The following is a 21,137-nucleotide window of genomic DNA, read 5'->3' as shown; positions in this document are numbered from 1 at the left end:
TTTTTTGTGTTATGACATATACTTTCAATATAAGTTACAAGCTTTCGTGAAGTGAGCCCCGCTCCGAGAATGCAGCTTACAATTATATACCATAAGCGCAAGGAGCTAACAATTTAATTATCTTGTAGCTGTGTCAAGATTACTTTACCCGCCGTTTCTATTATGACGAAGACATAAAAGGAGTCCAGCTGGTGAGTCCTTCTTTATCATCATAAAACGTAAATATATAGTCAGATCACGCTAAGTTGGCAGCGATTTGGATAGCCCAGACGGTACAAGTGTTAAGTAAACGTCATAATTTACTAAAGCAATACTTACGTCATCTTCAGCTTCGAGACCGGCGAACTGGGTGAACAGCTGATGCAGAGGCTTGCGGCACACGTTCGCCAATACGTTGAGGCGACCTGCGTAAAAGAAAGTACACGTCATAGTTAGGATAAACTACACACTGAAGTGACGTAGCCATAAGACAACCTGTATGACACCAAATGGCATTATGATACAAGTGTCCTACGTTGGTTATTTCACTCGAGACGATATTGTACGCGCGAGCTAAAAGCGAGCGCGTAATAAGAAAGCCGATGTGTGCAATGACATTTTTTAACACAGTTGCGAGGTAAAAAATTATATAATTATGAATCAATATTTAATTGTTAAATAGTAACTTTTATATGTTTATATTTTTCACTCAATCTTTCGCTTTAATCCATGCTTGACTTTTCATTAAAAGTTTAAATAAATAAAAGTACAATTCCAAAAAAAATTGTGTCAATCGGATTATCATATATTACCGCTCAAGTTCGATAATTGTAATGAAAAAAGTAAGCGGGTTTTATATCTAGGATAATGAGCCTAAAAGCGGTTTAGTAAACCGTAAGTTCCACGTTACGAGCAAGTGTGTCGAAAAAAATAATGTAAGACGGAGTTTCATAGAAAATACACTAAACCTAATATTTCAAAGTTTCTTGTTTTCGCTGGAATATACATATTTAACAGACATTCTAAGATTGAATGTAAGTACAAGGTTTAGTATAAATTATTCATATAAGTGCGTATTAGGCAGTATTCAAGGTTGATTGGTTGATTTGTTTATATTTTTTATGTATATTTTACACCACTTTTAGTAAATTAAAATTAAAATACTCATATTCAAACAAATGCTGATACAAACAAACAAACATTAATAGTCGATTAAGCAACTGGACCTTGAATTTAGTATTGTTACCCAAGTGACCCGTGTGACTGCGTGTGACCTATTATATCAAGTAACACGTGTCAGAATCACACATTTATATATGACCCGGATAGTACTGTTACTTTTTAGGGTTCCATATCCAAAGGGTAAAAACGGGACCCTATTACTAAGACTCTGCTGTCCGTCCGTCTGTTCGTCTGTCACCAGACTGTATCTCATGAACCGTGATAGCGAGACAGTTGATGAAGATGATGTATTTCTGTTGCCGCTATAATAAAAAAAATACAAAAAAGTACTAAATAGTAAAACTTTTTTCGTAAAAGTAATGAATAGCGTTGTTGTTACACTGACATTATATTCAAATCCACCAAACAATTGAAAAATATGCCATATCAATGACATTTCGAATATCGATCATCCGAGATAGTACTTGCGTTTAGTAGCAAATATGTATATAAACTCATACTAAACACTAATCAATATGTAAACAGGGCCTCAGCCAAGTGTACACACTCGTAAGGGGCTTATCAGATACAAATAAATCATTGATTAACTCCAAAATGCAGTTAATTAGAATACCGGTGTCTTTGATAAAGTTACTTAATTTAAGCTCAGGAATGCACCCTTGAAATTAACGGACGTTAAAAAAGTCACCGTATATTTACATACATATTGCTGTTTGTATCATTAGCATTACTGACAATTGACGACGGTTATACCGTTATCTAAACGAGATGCTATAATCTTTCCGTCACTCTTGATCGTAGGACTTAATCAGCTTTACATATCTGTCACGGTCTCAAAATATATTGAACTGATATATCTCAAAATTAACTGTAGTATCTTCAATAAAACACTTGATTCACTTCTTGTTGTATTTATTTTAGTTGTAAGTGGCTTCTTAATATTAATTATAATTAAATTGATGTACAGCATATCCGTCCATATATGCAAGGGGTGATTCCGAGAGAGCTGTCAAAGTGACAGTCATAGATAACATATTTTAAGGAGTGCGTTCACAAACGTCACTCCGCTACATCATCCCCTTTTTCAAAGAAAGTTAAAAGTTATACAGAACTACAAGATCATCTTAGCTTAACACAGAAGTACAATTTCCTAAACTAAATATTTATAACAAGGCCCAAGGCACTGAGATCCACATTATATATTTGCACTTATTTTACTTACATTACTAAACTCTCTTCATCCCCTTTTTAAAGGAATGCATCTCCACATAATACAAAATTATCACAAAGTATTCATAGAATGAATGCACAAACTCCACATTCGACCGATGGTGGTCCCAACTGTTAGAGTCCGGTGAGGCACCCAGCCCAGCTAAGGTGGTCTAATATGAAATGAGGTTCGGTGATAGATTACATTGTTCTTATCAGCTACACTATATGCTCTATTACCATTACAGGAAACAATTTTTCCTTCAAGCCAAACATTCTTATTAGGATCTTTCTTAAACCAAATGGATTGGCCAACTACAAATGGGCTTTTAAACCTACTTGTTTTATTATAATTATTAATATTCCTAATCCTACTCCTGTCAAACTCTTGCTGTACATCAGTATTCATTTTTGGCTGTAAATATTGGGTATTTACTATTAACTTTGTCTTTAAATTTCTATTTAACATTAGCTCCGATGGGGACAAGTTTGTACCAGATACAGGTGAGGCCCGGTAATTAAGTAGTGCTAATCTATAATCCGTGTTATCTTCATGACACTTAGTTAAAATCTTTTTTGCTATTTGTACCCCTTTTTCCGCCATACCGTTCGATTGGGGATACCTGGGGCTGGCATACGTGAAAACAAATCCATTATCACGAGCGAAATCTCTACATTCTTTGGAGTCAAAAGGTACATGATCGGAAACTATTTCCTTAGGAAAACCAAAGTTGGAAAATATGTCTGTTAAGGCCTCAATAATGTTGTTCGCGCTTTTACTACGTATGTATTTAATGTCCAGCCATTTAGAGTAATAATCATAAACTACGAGGTAACTTTTGGTTTTATAATCCATAATGTCTGTGGCTATCTTTGCAAAAGGCAATGAAGGTATTTTATGTGGGAGTAAAGGCTCCTTTATATTATTATTCTGATGTGTCTGACAAGGGAAACATCGTTTCACAAACTCCTCAATGTGTGAATCGATATGTGGCCAGTAATACAATTTCCTAGCAAGTTGTTTCATTTTTGTCATACCAATGTGGCCATCATGTAATGTTTTAATAAATGATAATCTTAAATTCTTTGGAACAATTAATCTGTCATTAAAGAATACTAAACTGTTATCTGCTGAAAGTTCACCTCTTAATTTATGATAGTCATGCAACCCATTAGGGATATTTTTATTATTAGTAGGCCAACCATTTTTTATAAAGTTCCTTAACATATCTAATTCACTATCAGCAGAGCTTTCATTAATTAACATTGTTTTTTGTTCTTCAGTACATTCTAAATTTTGTGCTAGGCCGACACTATGAATAACCTCATACATGTAAGATTCATCTGTGTCGTCATTGGAAGTCAAATACGAGCGTGATAAAAGATCAGCTATAAACATTAATTTTCCTTGCAAATATTTGAAATCCAAGTCATATTTTAAGAGTTTAAGTTTTAACCTTTGCAGTCTGGGTGAAGGGACTTCATGAATATGTTTTTTTAATAGGCTTTCAAGAGGTTTGTGATCATTTAAGACTGTGACTTTACGACCATAGATAAAGTAATGATACTTATGTGTGCTCCATACCACGCTCAGTAATTCCTTTTCTATTTGTGAAAAATTACGTTCGGCTGGTGTCAAGCTTCTTGAAGCAAAGCAAACAGGTTTGCCTTGCTGCAATAAGCAGCATCCAAGGCCATCTTTTGATGAATCACATTGGATAGTAATTGGGAGCTTATCATCAAAATTTTGTAATACTGGGGCTTTACTAATTTTTCTTTTAATGTTAGCATATACATTTTCATGAACCTCCGTCCAGATCCATTCCACATCTTTTTTTAATAACAACTGCAGTGGAGATGCAATATCAGCCAAGTGTGGTATGAATTTTCTTAAGTAATTAACCATGCCAAGAAATACTTGTAATTCTTTTTTATTATTAGGACTTTTCATATTAATTATGGCAGTGACTCTATCCGGATCAATTTGCATGCCTTTATCTGAGAAAATATGGCCAAAATATTTGACTTGTTTCAGTTTATACTGGAATTTCTCCTTGTTAAAACGAACATTATGTTCTCTAGCTCTGCTAAATACCTTGTCTAATATTGCATCATGTTCCTGCTCTGTGTCCGCACATATTAAGAGGTCATCGCAATAAACAATAACACCAGGAATGTCACCAAATGCAGTCTCGCTGTATCTTTGGAAGACTTCCGGGGCTACTGAAATGCCAAAAGGGCACCTTAGAAACTTGTAACAACCAAATGGACTGTTAAATGTACATAAATCACTCGAACTCTCTGTTAATTTAATATTGTAGAAGCCATCCGATAAGTCTAATACAGAAAATATTTTTTTATTACTTAATCTTGAAACAATATCCTCCAAAGTTGGTATTAGATGGTGATCTCTTATAAGTACTTGATTTAAGTCTTTTGGGTCAAGACAAATTCTGAGTGAGCCGTTCTTTTTCTCAATTACAACTAAATTACTAACAAAACTTTTCGGATGATCCACCTTAGCAATGACTTTGTGCCTCACCAGCGCCGCCAGCTTCTCCGCAAGACGTGATAGGAGCGCTTTAGGCACTCTGCGCGGGGGTCTCACCACAGGCTCCACTCCCGGTCGAATGCGTAGCTGCAGCTCTTTTTTAAACTCTCCAACACCCTGGAAAAGTTCGATATGTTTATTAATTACATGTTCTTTATTATTAATATTAGTTTTAGCACTGACACTTAAATCATTTACTTTTTTACTATTAATCGCCTCAATATTTATTAATTCAAGTTGGACCATGGAGGGTAAACCCAAAATAGGGCGTACGTTTTTGTTAATAATTATAAATTTAGTTTCAAAATAATTTTCTTCATTTTTAGAATATAATTTCAGTGTGACTTTGCCTAATGGTACTAACTTGCCACCTCCGTACACCTCAAGTAAAGCTCTTGTCTCAGACATTTTAATATTAGTATCATCATTGACAATTTTCTTAAGTGTGTTTAAGCTCATCACATTAATTTGGGCACCTGTGTCACATTTAAAGGAAACTCTCTTATTTTCTACTCTAAAAGATTCTGACCACTCAATATTATCGTCAAGATTGATTGAGTATACTTTATATACTAGTCACAAATTCTGAACATCATTGCAGGCAACATCGCCTCCATCCTGAGTTACATAATGAACCTTTCGTTTAATATAGGTACAACCAACACTAAAGTGATTTAGTCTGTTACATTTAGAGCAAATTTTGCCAAAAGCTGGGCACTGCCGTGGCCCATGTTCAGTATTGCACTTTCTACATTTATAGAAAAACTTGTTATAGTTAGTGTTACTATTATGTTTAACATTTGCTGATTGAGACCAAGTGCTATTGTTATTATTAAAATACTTAGCTTTATTGTGTTGTTGCTCGTGGAACACAGGCCTGCTAGACTGGACCGCATTCACCTCCGGGTTGTTGAGAGTCTTGACAAACTCCCTAGACAGCTCTGTAGACCGACAGATATCCACCGCCTTGTCCAGTGTGAGGTCCTTAACTTCCAACAGCTTCTGTTGTACCCTTTGGTCCCGCACTCCGATGACAATCTTGTCCCTTAGCATCCTGTCCTTCTTGTCTTCAAAGTTGCAGTTCTCTGCTAATTTTCTTATTGCCGTATAGTACGCGTCGAAAGATTCGCCCTCTTCTTGGTTCCGTTTATTCAAATTGTATGTGTTAATGACTTCATTCTGCTTTGGCCTAAAGTAATCATCGAAGATTGTAATGACGTCTTCCAACTTGTCCTTATCTTCTTTTTTTAACACGTTAAAATACAGCTCCTGAGCTTGTTGTCCTATGCAATTTATTAAAATAGCTGCTTTCCTGGCCTCCGACAACTTGTCAAAGCCCGCTGCTAGCACAAAGTTCCTGAACGATAATTTGAATCTTTGCCATTGAGACCAACAATTTTCGATATTGTCAAGATTTAAACTCGGTGGCATTTTATACTCTACCGCACACATGTTGTCCACTTTTAATTGTATAAGTTCTTCTTCTACAACCTTATCTTTTTCTCCCATGATGTCCGATGTACCAGTAAATGGGGAACCGGTAAAACGTGTACCTTATTAATCTACTTTAATCTTCGCAAGTTCGTCTTCGTTGCGGCTGCGCCATGTAGTATCTTCAATAAAACACTTGATTCACTTCTTGTTGTATTTATTTTAGTTGTAAGTGGCTTCTTAATATTAATTATAATTAAATTGATGTACAGCATATCCGTCCATATATGCAAGGGGTGATTCCGAGAGAGCTGTCAAAGTGACAGTCATAGATAACATATTTTAAGGAGTGCGTTCACAAACGTCACTCCGCTACATTAACTACCTAGTTAGCGGTTTTTACGGGCAGGGACTACCCCGGTAACACCGTTATACAAACGTAAATCGATAAATATTTCTTTATCGCCTGCTTGTATTGTTGTGACGCGTCTACCTACACTTATCGATAATTTATATTAACAATAAATAAGATAAAGCCGGCACATTACAAGCGCAGCGCAAACAATGGAAATGTGTTATACAATCGTTTACAATTTAAGGGAGTACGTAAACTTTATTACAAAGAAATAAAGTTTAACGATCGACGATCAGTTCTTGTCGCTGTTGGTACGTAGAGAATACGTAGTAATGGCGGAATCACTCAAATGTTAGTGTCATTTGTCTAGAGATTGTTGCAACCTGCACTAACATTATATTAATCATAGAAATAGGGAAATACCCCCCAGCATATGCTACGATATGGCTACAATTAATTGAAAATTGCTTTGTATTAATTATGGATAATGGAAAACCCGTGGGCCTAACAGTGGCAATCGTTGATCAAAACTTACCATAATGTATGTCACGTGACTTTTCGTAGAATGTATCATTGCGGTACATTTGTTCTAATCGTTTGGCGTTTATCGGTGTACGATTATAATCTTGGCTAGACCCCCAGGAACACATCTCCGAGGACCATTATCTTCAATTTCTCTACAAAATTCATAACTCACCTCTGTGGGGCATGCCTATTATGATGGATTCCACACCAAGCGTCGTGGAGACGTTGATGACCTGCTTCAAAGCAGGAATGACACGCAGCCCTCGATATCTAAAACCACTTCAAGTTCATGTATAACTCACCTCTGTGGGGCATGCCCATGATGATAGATTCCACACCAAGCTTCGTGGACACATCGATGACCTGCTTCATAGCAGGAATGAGGATCTCGCAGCCCTCGAGACCGAAGCGCTTCTCTGAAGACCACTTCTTCGCGAGGAAGTTCTCGAATCTGTAAACAGATTTTGCGTTAGTATTTTTTTCCATTGAAAACTAATTTATTATAGAGCTAAGAAATCGACCGCTTCCTCAATAATTGGCCCTTTCAAACTTATTTTATGACATAAATGGTAAATTTCCTACAACATAGGGGCCAATGACCATAAATACGTTGGACGGGTGCAATTTGGTTTGACGTTCAAAAATTGCAAGGACAAGTCTATTTTGATAAAATTAAGACTTAATTTTTAATTATTAGCACTGGTCCGTTCTTGCCTCCGAGAAAACGGGCTATGCCCATGACAGTACTTTAACCTTTTGAACGCCAAGAACACCTAAAGTCGTCGTTACTTGTCGTGCACACAGCGCCAAGGACAACTATAGGTGTTATGACGGACGCTGTCAAAGTAACCTTCACACTCTCAAATAAAGTTTACATTAGCTCCCTTGCGCCCGGGAGCTTGGCGTATGAGTGATGTTTGGGTTTATGACATAAAACGTTCAAAAAGTTAAAAGGTCCATCATTGGGTTTGGGTTGGGTGCCCACAGTACAAGTTTTACTTAGTTTGGAGCTAGGTCGATCTGTAAGATCATCCCCAAATATTTATTGATTTATTTAATGTATATAGTTACCCGGCGGATCGAGTGAGACGTGCGAGGATGAGTCTCTTCTGGTCGTTGCTCATTTTGGTGACATCCGGGGGCTCCATGCGCTGCCGGATCCAGTTGCATTGCTCCAGGGAGTTGATGAACATGAACTCGATTCCGATGTTGTTGCAGTACGCTTGCTCGAGGCGGTACAGGATTTCCCTATGACACAAAATTTATTTTTTACAGTCAATATAAGACCGTCTAATCAACTCTATCAGGTAAGAATGTCTACAAGCCCTTTCAATGCTTCTAATTCTTGTGTGTGTACAAATACTCCACTTACAGAACGTCGGTACAGGTATAGGAGGGAAACTCTTTCTTTCTGACTGGGTCTGAGCGAATTACATATTATATACGAGATTACTTGCCCTTGGTCTCCCAGAGAAAAATTATATGCCATTCGCTGCACATTAACCTTAACCATTTTTCTGTGGACACTTAGGCACGGTGACTACTTACCATCAGGCGGGCCGTATGCTTGTTTGCCACCATCGTGGTATAAAAAAAAATGGAAAACGAAGGAAAGGGTTTTTTGATGATATCTAAGATTACTTGTAACCACAAAATGTTGCGTAGATTATTATTGTAGTTAAGATGGCAACGCAATACAAATATTGTACTTTTTATGTTAACTATATGTGCATCTTGAGCCGAAATTTTGACGCCAGTAATCTGTATTGAATCAGTTGTACAGCCAGTTAAGATTGCTGAAAACAGCGGCTAGAACTGCAATACCCCCTCATTGACAAATGCAAATTACATACTAACAGCAACACTCACTGACCATTGGTAGATCGTATGTCTGTGCAATAAGGTTTATGTGGACGATAGTATATGCGCAACATACGGTATGACCTTACTCGGCGGTCAAACAAATTGGAAGCTGGAAGTTATTCTTCATAATCCGTCGTCAACACAAGTATTCTTAGAAGGGTGACGTTTGTCGTAGTTTGCTTCAATTTCAATGCCAAAGACATAAATCAACAAGTCGATGGTTTTCATTCTATGCAATGTTTTAATGCTTTTGCCAGTAAATAATTTAAACTGTATAAATACGGTACAAGTATTTGAAAAATGCATACCACTACATACTACATACAATACCTACATATATACATAAATGCTCAAAATCAGGCGTATTATTCGCAGAGGCAAGCAGAGAGCTCGGACATTTATTACGATACTGGCATACCTTTTATTGTTTTACACACTTACTGATCACCTGTATATTGTTAAAAATATAGTATGTACTATGTAATATACATACAGTTTAAAAATGCTACACACAGCTGCTGCTGCATAGATGCTGCTAGATTAACACATATATTTCACAATATTTGATAAATACTTTTGGGAAACCTCGCAAAATAGGGATACTTGGAAGAAAAAGAAACTTTGCCCAGCAGTGAGACACTGTGGGCTCGTAAATAATAATCATTTCACAATACCTGAGGGGAAGTGCCTTCTCCTTCTCTCCGATAAAAGTGGTAGAGGGCAGTTTGAACACCCTGTCCATGTCAGCTTCATCTAAAAAAATATGTGCTAATAAGAGAAGGAACATCTGTTTCGCTGCCAGACACTCATAAACATGTATACACGGGTTTGCTTTACCCCAGTTTATAAGGCGTTAATGCTAAGTCTGACAGAAGTGAGCGAAGTAGCGCGCATAATTATATTGCTGTTTGGCCGATGCCGGCGGCCAGTGGCACTGTGCGAGCAGGACAACAATATAATTATGCGCGTGCGATAGACATAGGATATGGCAGGTCAATTTACGAAATTAACGTCGTGCTTTGCATCCTTACTTTATTAATGAAACTTCTCGCACACTTTCGCTACCTCGTCGATTTCTAGTGGATCGGCTTAAAGTGTATTCATGTATATTACTGTGTCTGCATGCCAAAGTACACAATCTCATGAAGTTATGTATAACCCATGGGTTATCTCTATGAGTCATATTATACATACAGATCAGATAGAGTGAAAGAAACATTAGGTACGTAAACATTCAACTTGAAGTAAGACACAGGTAAAAATTATTCAGGTAATTATGCTATTTTAACCCCATCTGATCTTATAATTTTAAGTACTTTCTATCAAGAATGAATACATTACATACACCAGAGTCTAGAGTATCTAAAGCAATCGAAGTTAAAAGTAGTCTCGCACCTCAGTAAGATTACTGATGAAATTTTCTAATAAGCGATTTGTTGCGATTAACAAGTAGTTTAGTAAACTTACTTCGCGTTAAAAGGTATTAAAACTACTTTTAGCATCGAATATACAACATACAAAAGAAAGCACAGCAAGACAAGCAAATAGTGACATTAAATCTCATATCCCTTTACTAGCGTACCCTAATGGTATAACATCAGACATCACAATATGGTAGAAGACCCCGTATTGGTCGGCCATGGATCGGCATTTCGTGCATGGATGAGAGGTACCAATATGTATACAGGGTGACTTTTGATAACGTTATCAAATAAAAACTCATCTTAAAGACGAATTTCAAACTTTCCAAAACGCATACATGTTAATGGAAAAACCCATTTGAAATTGGATTCATGGAAATTCAGAACAAGGACCCACAACGATGAATTGAAATGCACTTTACATTAAGGTTAATGCAGCTATGTAAGAAATAAATAAATAACAGAAGATTTATTTGCAATATAAAATAAATAAATGATGATTTACATTTAGTGGCAACATTTGATGTAATAGTGTATTCGCAATAAAATATCCATAATAAGTATACGATACGTAATTTTAATCCTTAGCCATGCACAGTGTGTGATTTTGGCTTAGTTCCGGACATCATTAATTTATTTTATATTATGACGTGTTTGGTTGTAAGTAAGCCTAGAAAGAAACTCCCGTTGCAATATTTTACTTAGTTTCGTAATTATATTTTTTTTTTCTGAGAGGTCAACGACCTTCATAAAAAATGTTTCGATCGAAATCTCCTAAAAAAATCCAACTACCGTTTAAAGTTAAATACATAATGTTTGTCAGTTTAAAACACATTAGTTGTGTCAGTTTCAGGACTCTGATGGCAAAGGATAACGGTATATTAATAAATTTTAAAATCATAAAAAAGTGTTAATAAATAATTTACTACAAACGGGTCGCATTTTTTTTTACTCGTAAAATTAACTTAATAAATGTACCTTTCAACTTTGAAAATTCTGTTAAATTATCTTGCAGGAACTCGGAGATATTGCGTTTCTAAGTTTTTTTCCGATTTCTATGGAAATAGGGTTGTCACAAAATTTATGTAAAATTGATTCCATTAGTGGTTGATTTGTACTGTAAGTTTAAATTAATTGTTTATCGGGATCTATGTTATGATTTCATCTGTTCTTGTTAAAGTTATGTTATCCGTTTCACTGTTCAGTGCATGATAATGAATATTATCAGACGTTACTTTCAGTAGGCGAAGTACTTTGTTTGGTATAGGCAAACGTTTTTGTTCTTTATTTCGTAAACTGATGGAAGACAAGTAGGGGTCGGACAATTCTAAGCCTCTGTGGAACAAGTCTAAAATAGTCGTCGTACGATTTAATTTTCTAGTATGGTGCTCCCGATCATAACGCCAGTATTTATTTCTTGACTCGCCAGCTTGCTCAGACAACATACCTATCGGCAGGGTACTAGCCTCTATAATGCTTCGACCATGTATCAATATCTTATGTAACGATACTGACATGTAAAACCACTTATATTTTTTTACGTATTTCTTTACAAAAAACAACAAAACAAGTTACAAAATTCTTCAATTTTTTCTGTATCAATATGTAACCCACTCGATAGAGCTACCAATATTGTATGTAAGTCTTCTACTAGCCACATCTGTAGACCTAAGATTTCAGCAAACGTTTTTCGATGTTCGTCCGATAATGCTGTGCGTGCAGTATTCCCATCATTTGTCGTCCCTGCATTCGGGCGAACCACATCAACTAAAAGTGACATTTTTGCTCTAATTTCCGCCTGTATTGACTTTTTTCGTTCTTCGACTATCTTTCCTTCCGGGGTGTTTTTGTTTACTCGCCACTTCATAACCGCTGGTGGCAGGACGGGTCAGTGCCTGCTGAGGCAAAGCAGTGCCATGGGTCTTTAACGGCTCCATGACACCTCACCCCCGCTTCTCCAGATATTATGTATAGGAATTGGGTTTCGACTAGTGTCTAACGAGGGCGGACCCCTTCCCAATTCCACATAATATCTTTCATCGAAGATTGTTGATGAAAACTATTGAAGATGTGATGATGAGAAAGAAAACTGTCGCTCTACCATTTTTCCTAAAAACAAAATAATTAGGTTGTAGTACTTAGACTAGAGATGTGACAACCCTAACCTAAAATTTGAAAAAATTGTATCTCCCTATTCCTGCATTGGTTGCGTTTGATATTTTTTATGGTAATAGTTATAAACTTGCTTAACATTTATGCAGTGAAAAAAAATGCGACCGTGAAGGGAATTGCCGAAAAAAAAAAGTTGTCATATCATAGAAATTAATTAATTGACGACTACGTGAGAGTATATATTTATATTTATATGCGTATAATGATGCTATTAAATCATGTCTAGCATACCAGGGAGCATTTATTGATTAATCTGCTTCGACAGAGCATAGAATGCGTTTCTCTGGTTTTTATGGTCTTTTCTCGATTTTTTAAATATCTCAAAAACTATGGTACTTAAAGTCTTTGGAGTTTAAAAGCAAGCTTTTTTTGGTTATCATCTATCCAAAAAGCGCGAAATATAGGGATGGCCGCAACTAAGCCAAAATCACACACTGTGCCATGGTGAAAGCGAAGGTCATACAGTCAAAGAATTAAATTTCCGTACCATTTCGAACCTTATCAAAATGACAATTAATTTGAAAGTCGATAGGAACCTACTATTGTCACTCTACCAAGATACAAAATGGTACTGAAATGATGTACTTCCACTATGGTCCTAGTAAATCACGCAAAAATGTTGCCTGCCTCATAAAAAAAAATTGTCACAACACTTAAAACTGTTAAAACATTGTCATCTCATCAGACAAAATTTCGAGATTTCCGAGTTCCTCCCATAGTAAAAGGTGTTTAGTATGACCTACATAATCACCTAGCACAATATGGCTAACGATAACACCCTGTATGGTGCTTAAAACTTTATAAACATCTGGAAAAGGCTAGACCAATCATGTATAGATATTTCTGAGCATCATGCTCACTCCGATCTCCGTACCATTGACAGTGAATGGAGTGATAAATTTAGCCAGAGTAATAGTTGAGTCGCGGCCAATTTTCACAAGTCTTATATAATTAGTACCGAATAGCAGAGTGAAAGATTACGCATTGTTTATTTGATCAGAGTCCAAGACGAGCCCACGTGACCTTTATACGCAGTACTTTCTTATCTGTGACGGACTGAAGAATTTTTCATGTCTACCTGGAGACCAATTCAAAAAATGTTGACATCAAAATTATAGTATTGCATCTCGCTCCCGCTAATACATGTGCAGACAAGTTCGAGAGAAATGCATGTGCAAATGGTATCTAATGTAAGATTCCCATCGAACGGCTGGAGCCGGGCCGCACCGGAGCGCATTTTCAATGTGCCTATACATCATGTATGGCGGAAGCAATGGAGTCCGTCCGGAGCCGGTTGCGTCCGCGAGGAGCCTACTGGCCTGCGGCCGTACAAATGTGAAATGCACGCCGACTCCGTGGGAATCGTACTTAAATGACATCATAGATATAATTTTAATGTCAAAATATCAGTGGCCTCCCGTTTCTGTCATGTCTATAAGTACATTTTCATTGAAGAATAATTATAGAAAATATAATTTCGACTAGTCTTCAAAGTTACTGCTTTAATAATAATCAATTTATATTATTAGATGTCTAAAACAAATTCGTGCTTTGAATTTGTCAACTGATGTAGATGACGTCTCCGAACATTGAGCTACAAAAAGCCAAATATTTAATCCGACAATTTTTTTTTCTTAGACTCTACTTCTCCTCTACAATTAATAACTGTTTATCATTAAATTATACGCGACATTATCATGTTTACTTGTTTTCGTCGTGTCAAATTATAGTGAAACGATTACATAGTATTTTTCTTGGAAACAATAAAAAATAACCTTTTCAGTTAATACTGAAACCAGATCAAAGTAAAAACTGCTTTAGACTTTTCATGACAGAAAATGTAATATTTGTTATTTTGTGTAAGAAAATATGAAAAAAATCTTGGTGGTTTAGCAAAGTATACTCTAAAAACTGCAATGATGAAGATGACTAAAAGTAACAATTTTATTACAAACATGCGTATGATTATATTAATGGTGACATTTCACATGCCTTTACTTGCTATTTCTCGTTTTTCAAGTTAACGATATAATTGCAACACAAATGTTGTGAAGTAACCCTACATTCAGCATGCACCAAATTATGATATGCATTAAAAATAGGTGGAGTTACAATGATAGACTTAAGAGTCAACAAAAATGGTCAACAATATTTAGAGAAACGAAACCTGTTTAGTTAGCTATATTATCCTTATTACTAGATCCGGGCAGCTGTTCATCATTGAAGTTCAGAATGATAAGCAAAACTGTTCAGTAAGAAATGCCAAAATACGTGAAAAGTGGCGACCTTGTCTATTTTATCATTAAACCACATTGCCTATACATTAACAAAAACCGCAGGCGACGCATTTGGTTAAGGTAGGTTTGGTTTGGTTTGGTAAGGCATTTGCTCTGCCCCAACAAAACGCCTGGAAATATTATATTTGAATTAAATACATAATCACCCCTAATACTAAATCATGTCCCGAAGCGAAGCACGCAGCCTAAGACAGAATTGGCGCACTTGAATGGCGGCGCACTGCGTGTGGACGCCCTCTGCCCCACCTAGGGGACGTAGGACTTTAAGCCGCTGGAAACCATCGCGAGCGCGGACTTCTGGCCGAAGGGTGTGATATTTCGGCGGTTTCGTGGGAAACTGCCGAATCCCGCACCGGAAAAGGTGGCGCAAAAGAAAACTGCGTCGCCAAAATGATTTTTAGATTTTTACTATTGTTTGTATGTTAGTTTGTAATATAGCTTACAAACTGGCCTGAAAAGAAATGATATTTAATTTAATTTGATTTAAGTCAAGTAAGTGAATACTAAACCAAATCGATAACTCTGAAACTGGCTTCCTTCAAAAGACTTACGTTCCGTGACCTCCGCCGATGACAGCTGCCAGAAGTAATAATTCAGCATACTAACTAGACAAGGTACGTTTCTCTAGAAATCGTTAACCATTCTCCAGGGCCAGAATGGCTGCATTTTTATCGCGAGTCACTATGTCTGTCACTTTCGCACTTACTCACTTGTTAGAACGTGACGGGCATGGTGACAGACTATAAAAATGCGACCGTGCTACAGCCGCAGCTCTTCGTCTAAGAAGCGCACTATACTACCGATATACGTGCGTGACATGACACATAGCGTGCGAGCCGAGGACCGGTGCTGTCACAGTTATGGCGCCCGAAAATAAATTACGAACAGAAATAAAATCATAACAAAAAGCTAATGCAATTAAATTGAAATGTTTGCACCGCAGTTGATTCCCTTCTGTTCATAAGTTATTACTGGGGATCGGGCGAAGACGGGATATAACAAATTTGGATCTAACATAGTTTATAATACAAGATAAGAATTTTAATAGAGTTATAGGCACTTGAAGTTTCTAGGGAATATTATAGTTATTCAGAGAAAAATAAAGCCAAATACGCTCTATGAACTTTTTTTTTGGCATTTAAAAGGAACTGATACGAGTGATGCCCCAAATAAGAGTTTGGAAAAATAATTTGAGATTCAGGCACTTTTAGTGAAAATATAAATAAGAAGATGTAGTTATGAAAATGAAAGTAACTTTAAAGTCATAAAAAGTATTAGATTTAGTCTGATTTGCAAACATCACATTGAAATGATTATGGATAATTACTTTTAAAAACTTTGGGGGAGAATGCATCTGACCAAATTTGACATAAGTAATCTCCGTCCGACCCCCATCCAGCCATAACTCCATGCTACCACAATCAGGGATTGGTATTCATATTTTAAAATCTGTTTTTTTGATACGGGTATGATACTATAGCTCGCTTGGTGCAAGATCTGCGAGTTGTTCCAAAGTATCATAACAATAACAAACCGGGGCAAAAAAAGGTCTACTTTATCGGGGACGTGACGCATAGGCTACCTTAATAACCTGCGGTAATCTATTATATACCGTTGAATTTAGCTTTAAATACCGTTGAAGTTATCAAACGATATCATGCCGCATATCGGCTCCTTAGCTTTATCAGAAGCGTTAATAAAAAAGCATCACGTAACCGACGCTTCTCGAATGCCCCATATGAGATTTTAAAATGAGAATCGGTCTGAGGGTTCTTACCGAACCGGTAACTGTTGTGTATGACCTCCCTCGGGTTTTTACCGCCCAGGTCGGCGTTCGAAATTTCCAACGGGTCGAGATTCGCTATATGATGTCCTCGGATCTGTTGTTTAGTTCTGCTTTTAGTATGCGAAAGTACAACTGCTTGTGCGTTAAGTAAATAAGAAGAAAAAGCTTAAAGAAAGTTAACATATATAGATGATTTTACAGCTGAAAATAGTCAGTTTAACATTGTTGGTAAATAAAATTAAAATATAGGGGTGCCATTGAACCCTGATAGGAATCACTTATTAGTTCATTTTTTTGTATTACAAAAAAGGTAAACAATATTGATGACGGTTTATTTAAATTTTGAAATACGCTTTCTAAAAATTAGTTTACATTAATTATGAAAACAAAAGAATGTAAATAATCGTAACTGTGGCCCTAGTGAAAAAGGGTATAAGTCTCTGGCAGTTTAGGTGTATAAGGGCATAAGTATTACGTGGAACTTACACCCCTTTACACCTGCGCTGCCAGAGACTTGTACCCTTTTTCACTAGGGCCACAGGTATATGATTTATAATTATTGCATCTTTCAAGTGTTTTATTTTATAAGGAAGACTTCAAGATCGTTTAACTTCATTATTATGCTAAAAAAAAGAAAGTAGTTCAGTAGCAGAGATTTCGACAATAAATGAAATCAAACACATTTTGAATAGTAATAGCTCATATAAAGTATAATATGCACATATTCCAAGCAAATAAGTTACTTTTTATTTGGAATTCAATCATAAAAAAATATTGACAACACAATTATTATGACGCCTGTTATCAATATATTTATTATGATCATATTTTAAACGATGTGTTATCAATTCTGACCACGACAAAAATATCAATCTATAACAAAATTAATAGTAAACTTATTAAGGCAATGCAAAACTGACTCTCGAACAATCATAAACATATAAAAATAAAACATGTTATTACATAATCAAACGGTAATTAATGACTGTTAATTAAGTAAGTCATACAATTACTTGACACTAACAACAACATGCACGTAAATACAGGCTTGTATCACTGAGGAATTAAAGTTTCACATGTACAGGAAAATATACTTAATTATTGAACACACTCATATGTTAAAAAGTTAGTGACATCTTAGATAGTGAGTTATGTATATTATGTTATTTATTGTCCTAACGAAAAAAGACACGTAGGGATACGGAATACGCACTACTTATCCTAAAAGGTGTATTCGAGTAATTCCGAATCACTTTCGAAAGCCGGGTAATTCGGAAAATAGACTCTTTTGACGAATGTGATTCGAATGATTTTCAGAACTACTGGTCGGCAATGATTCGAAAGTGTATGATCGCGTGAAATCGCTTTTTCGTACAAACGTAGTCGTCGTTTTCCTCTCTGCATATTAACATTACTCTTCTTCCTTACGTTGTCCCGGCATTTTGCCACGGCTCATGGGAGCCTGGGGTCCGCCTGACAACTAATCCCAAGATTTGGCGTAGGCAGTAGTTTTAGATATTAACATTACTGAAATACATATCAACGACAGCTGTCAGATTGGTTGATTTTTTTCGGATATTTAATTATTATAAGAGTTAGAATCATTTTAACATTTGCATGTAATATGATTTTCGCTTCTAATTCTCATAATAAAAAAATATCGAAAAAGTCACACGAAGGGGCATAGCTATGGGTAATATACCTACATCAAGTTATGTAAAAATAACCATAACTTCAATATACTACGTTTGTATGGAAAAGTGTACATCCCCTTTCGTCGTAAACCCAGTAACTTTAAAACCATGTTATTGCTACCTATATATATTATTAAGCAATTAAACATATTTTGCTTAATCATATATGTGTATTTCTAGTTTTATTTCTAGTAAAGGAATATGACTGCGTGCGGGTGGGGTTAGTAGCGAGAATACGCCAAAACCTAAGTTTACTTAATATCTTAATTTTAATTTTAGTTAAAGCCTCAGCCGTGTATTAGTAATAGATTGACCGAATATTTCAATAAGCTAGTCTCATACGTGTCAAAAATATTTCAAAATAACGCATATTTAACATTTCGTCAATATAAATAGTTTGTTAAAGCTAATAAAATGGCTAATAACCAAGCACCGTATATAAAAACATATTATATATTGTAGGTAATAAAATAAGTATAATAGTTGACGATACGTAGATAACGATTTGCATAAAAAGCATATGAAAATAAAGCATTTTTATAAAACTACTCCCGCTACTTAATAGAATGCCCATCATATAAATGAGCCCTTTACATTTTCTAATAACATAATTAACTATAATTTTCGTGTTTTACGTGAGTACGTAAATGTAATGCGATTGAGTAATCGCCCTAAAGTATTCGGCCGTTTTTAGAATGGTCCCAAAATGTAATGAAATGGATGAATCCCGGTTTCGGTCGGTCGGTCGGTCGGGTTCGGGTCTTTATCTTTATCTTTAAAATGAGAATTAATGTATTAAACCAAATCATATGATTTATTTTAGAAAAACTGTGTGTAATGTAAATCAAAGTATAATTATAGACCTCCTCCTAGCGAATTGTTAATAACCAAATCAGCAGTGATAATCTCAGATTTTTAAATTCACTATTATACATTTTATTGCAAAATAGCGTGTGTTAACCGTGATGTAACATTATAAATAAAATTCACAATATAAATGAATAACGACAAACCGATAAAACACGTGATAATATAGTTAACAATGTATTAGATCCGCAAGAACCCTCACTACGCTTTGTGTTCAAAAATGCAAGTGCCGAAGCGAGACCCTACACCATGTTACGAATCGCCTATTGAAAGTTAGAGGGATGTTTCGACCGAAAGTGTTTGCAATGGCTTTTAATACGTATAATATTATATAACTCAAAAATATCATTAAATAATATATGCCGATAAAATAAATATACACTACTTTTTAATATCTGTGCCCTCCTATAACACATCTAAAGTAATTTTATAGACGCACGCACACAAGACAACCAAAATTCGTTACAGTTGCCATCAGATATATCGGAGCAGCCAAGTTACTCAAAAATATCTGCTCGAGCACTTTGACATCATGATAATAGAGGCTATGTTCAGATATTTGTGAACACCTTGCCCGCTCCGATGTATCTGATGGCGACTGTCCGTGTATCTGTTGCCGTATTTGTGTGCGTTACGTCTAAAATATTACTTTTTACGCGATTATCAGTATTATCACAATGACGTCAATATGCAGACCGCTTTTAGATATGTTCAAAGAGAATTTGAAATAGAGGAGGATTGTCAAAGAAAATTCTGTAGCCACAGTAAATTTATTGCCATCTTTTGACACATGATTAAAACTTTTAGAAGGCCATTTGACTTTGATCCTTATTATTTTACAGATATGTGTTAAATTTGTTAAATATCAAAAAGTGGCGCCATCTTACCGGGCACTACCTAGAAGTTATGGTGCCATCGCTCGAAACGATGACGCCATACCTTTGGCCTTAAATCTATTAGATGGGGTCACTTTGTGATATTTGACAAATTTAACACATATCAGTGAAAGAATAAGGATCAAAGTCAAATGGTCCTCTAAAAGTTTTAATCATGTGTCAAAAGATGTCAGTAAATTTACTGTGGCTACAAAGTTTTCTTTGACAATACACCTATATTTCAAATTCTCTTTGGATGTGTTGGTTCTCGGCGGTATGGCACGAACTTTAAAAATAGTTATTCATGTTAATAAATAATTATTTAGCGTTGTAACCCTTTGACTGCCGTCAACTGAAACATCGATTTTAACCCTCGGGCATAAGGGTGTCAGAAGTTACGCGAAATTTAACCCTATCACTTTGAAATAAAGTTCAAAATTATTGTGGGAAATATATTCTCTCTGCCTTAAGGCTTAACTTAGTTACAGTCACGTCTAAAAATATCGATACGGACAAAGTGCCAAAAATATGTATTCAATACCTTAATATATGGGCAATAAGGTCGTGTATACATATTTTTGCCACTTTGTCCGTATCGATATTTTCAGACGTGCCTGTACAATACAACTGCTTCGATCAAAGGGCTAAGTCTCATGCGAACTGAATGCATCAATATATATGACGTTCCGGCACCGATAGAATGAACCCACAACCAATAAAGGTAGATATCATTATTGTTCGACTGCAGACCATAGATAAATTTTTTGCCTGTACATTTCGCAAACAACTCCCAAAAGTTGAAAACAGAAATTGACTTCAGTACCCCTAGTGTAAATATTTTCGACAGCGAAACGTGACGTACGCGTTTGCGTTAAGTGTCATTTTGTATGAGATTTTTGACTTTCCAAAACGTCCCGCTTGGCGCGCTGT

General features: G+C 35.9%; 1 protein-coding gene across 1 annotated transcript in view; it reads right to left on the bottom strand.

Moving 5' to 3' along the window:
- Window positions 1–21,137, bottom strand: part of LOC133520125 (2-oxoglutarate dehydrogenase complex component E1-like) — a 66,240-nt gene that overhangs the window by 20,566 nt on the left and 24,537 nt on the right. Inside the window, 5 exon segments of the mRNA XM_061854455.1 lie at window positions 319–404; window positions 7,535–7,683; window positions 8,304–8,480; window positions 9,770–9,848; window positions 16,763–16,865. Of these exon segments, the coding sequence (XP_061710439.1) occupies window positions 319–404; window positions 7,535–7,683; window positions 8,304–8,480; window positions 9,770–9,848; window positions 16,763–16,865 (594 nt within the window).

The sequence above is a fragment of the Cydia pomonella genome, chromosome 7 (genome assembly GCF_033807575.1).
Source record: "Cydia pomonella isolate Wapato2018A chromosome 7, ilCydPomo1, whole genome shotgun sequence".
In the NCBI taxonomy this organism is placed as follows: domain Eukaryota; kingdom Metazoa; phylum Arthropoda; class Insecta; order Lepidoptera; family Tortricidae; genus Cydia; species Cydia pomonella.
The sequence above is the reverse complement of the archived record's forward strand: the minus strand, read 5'-3'. Positions and strand labels throughout refer to the sequence as shown.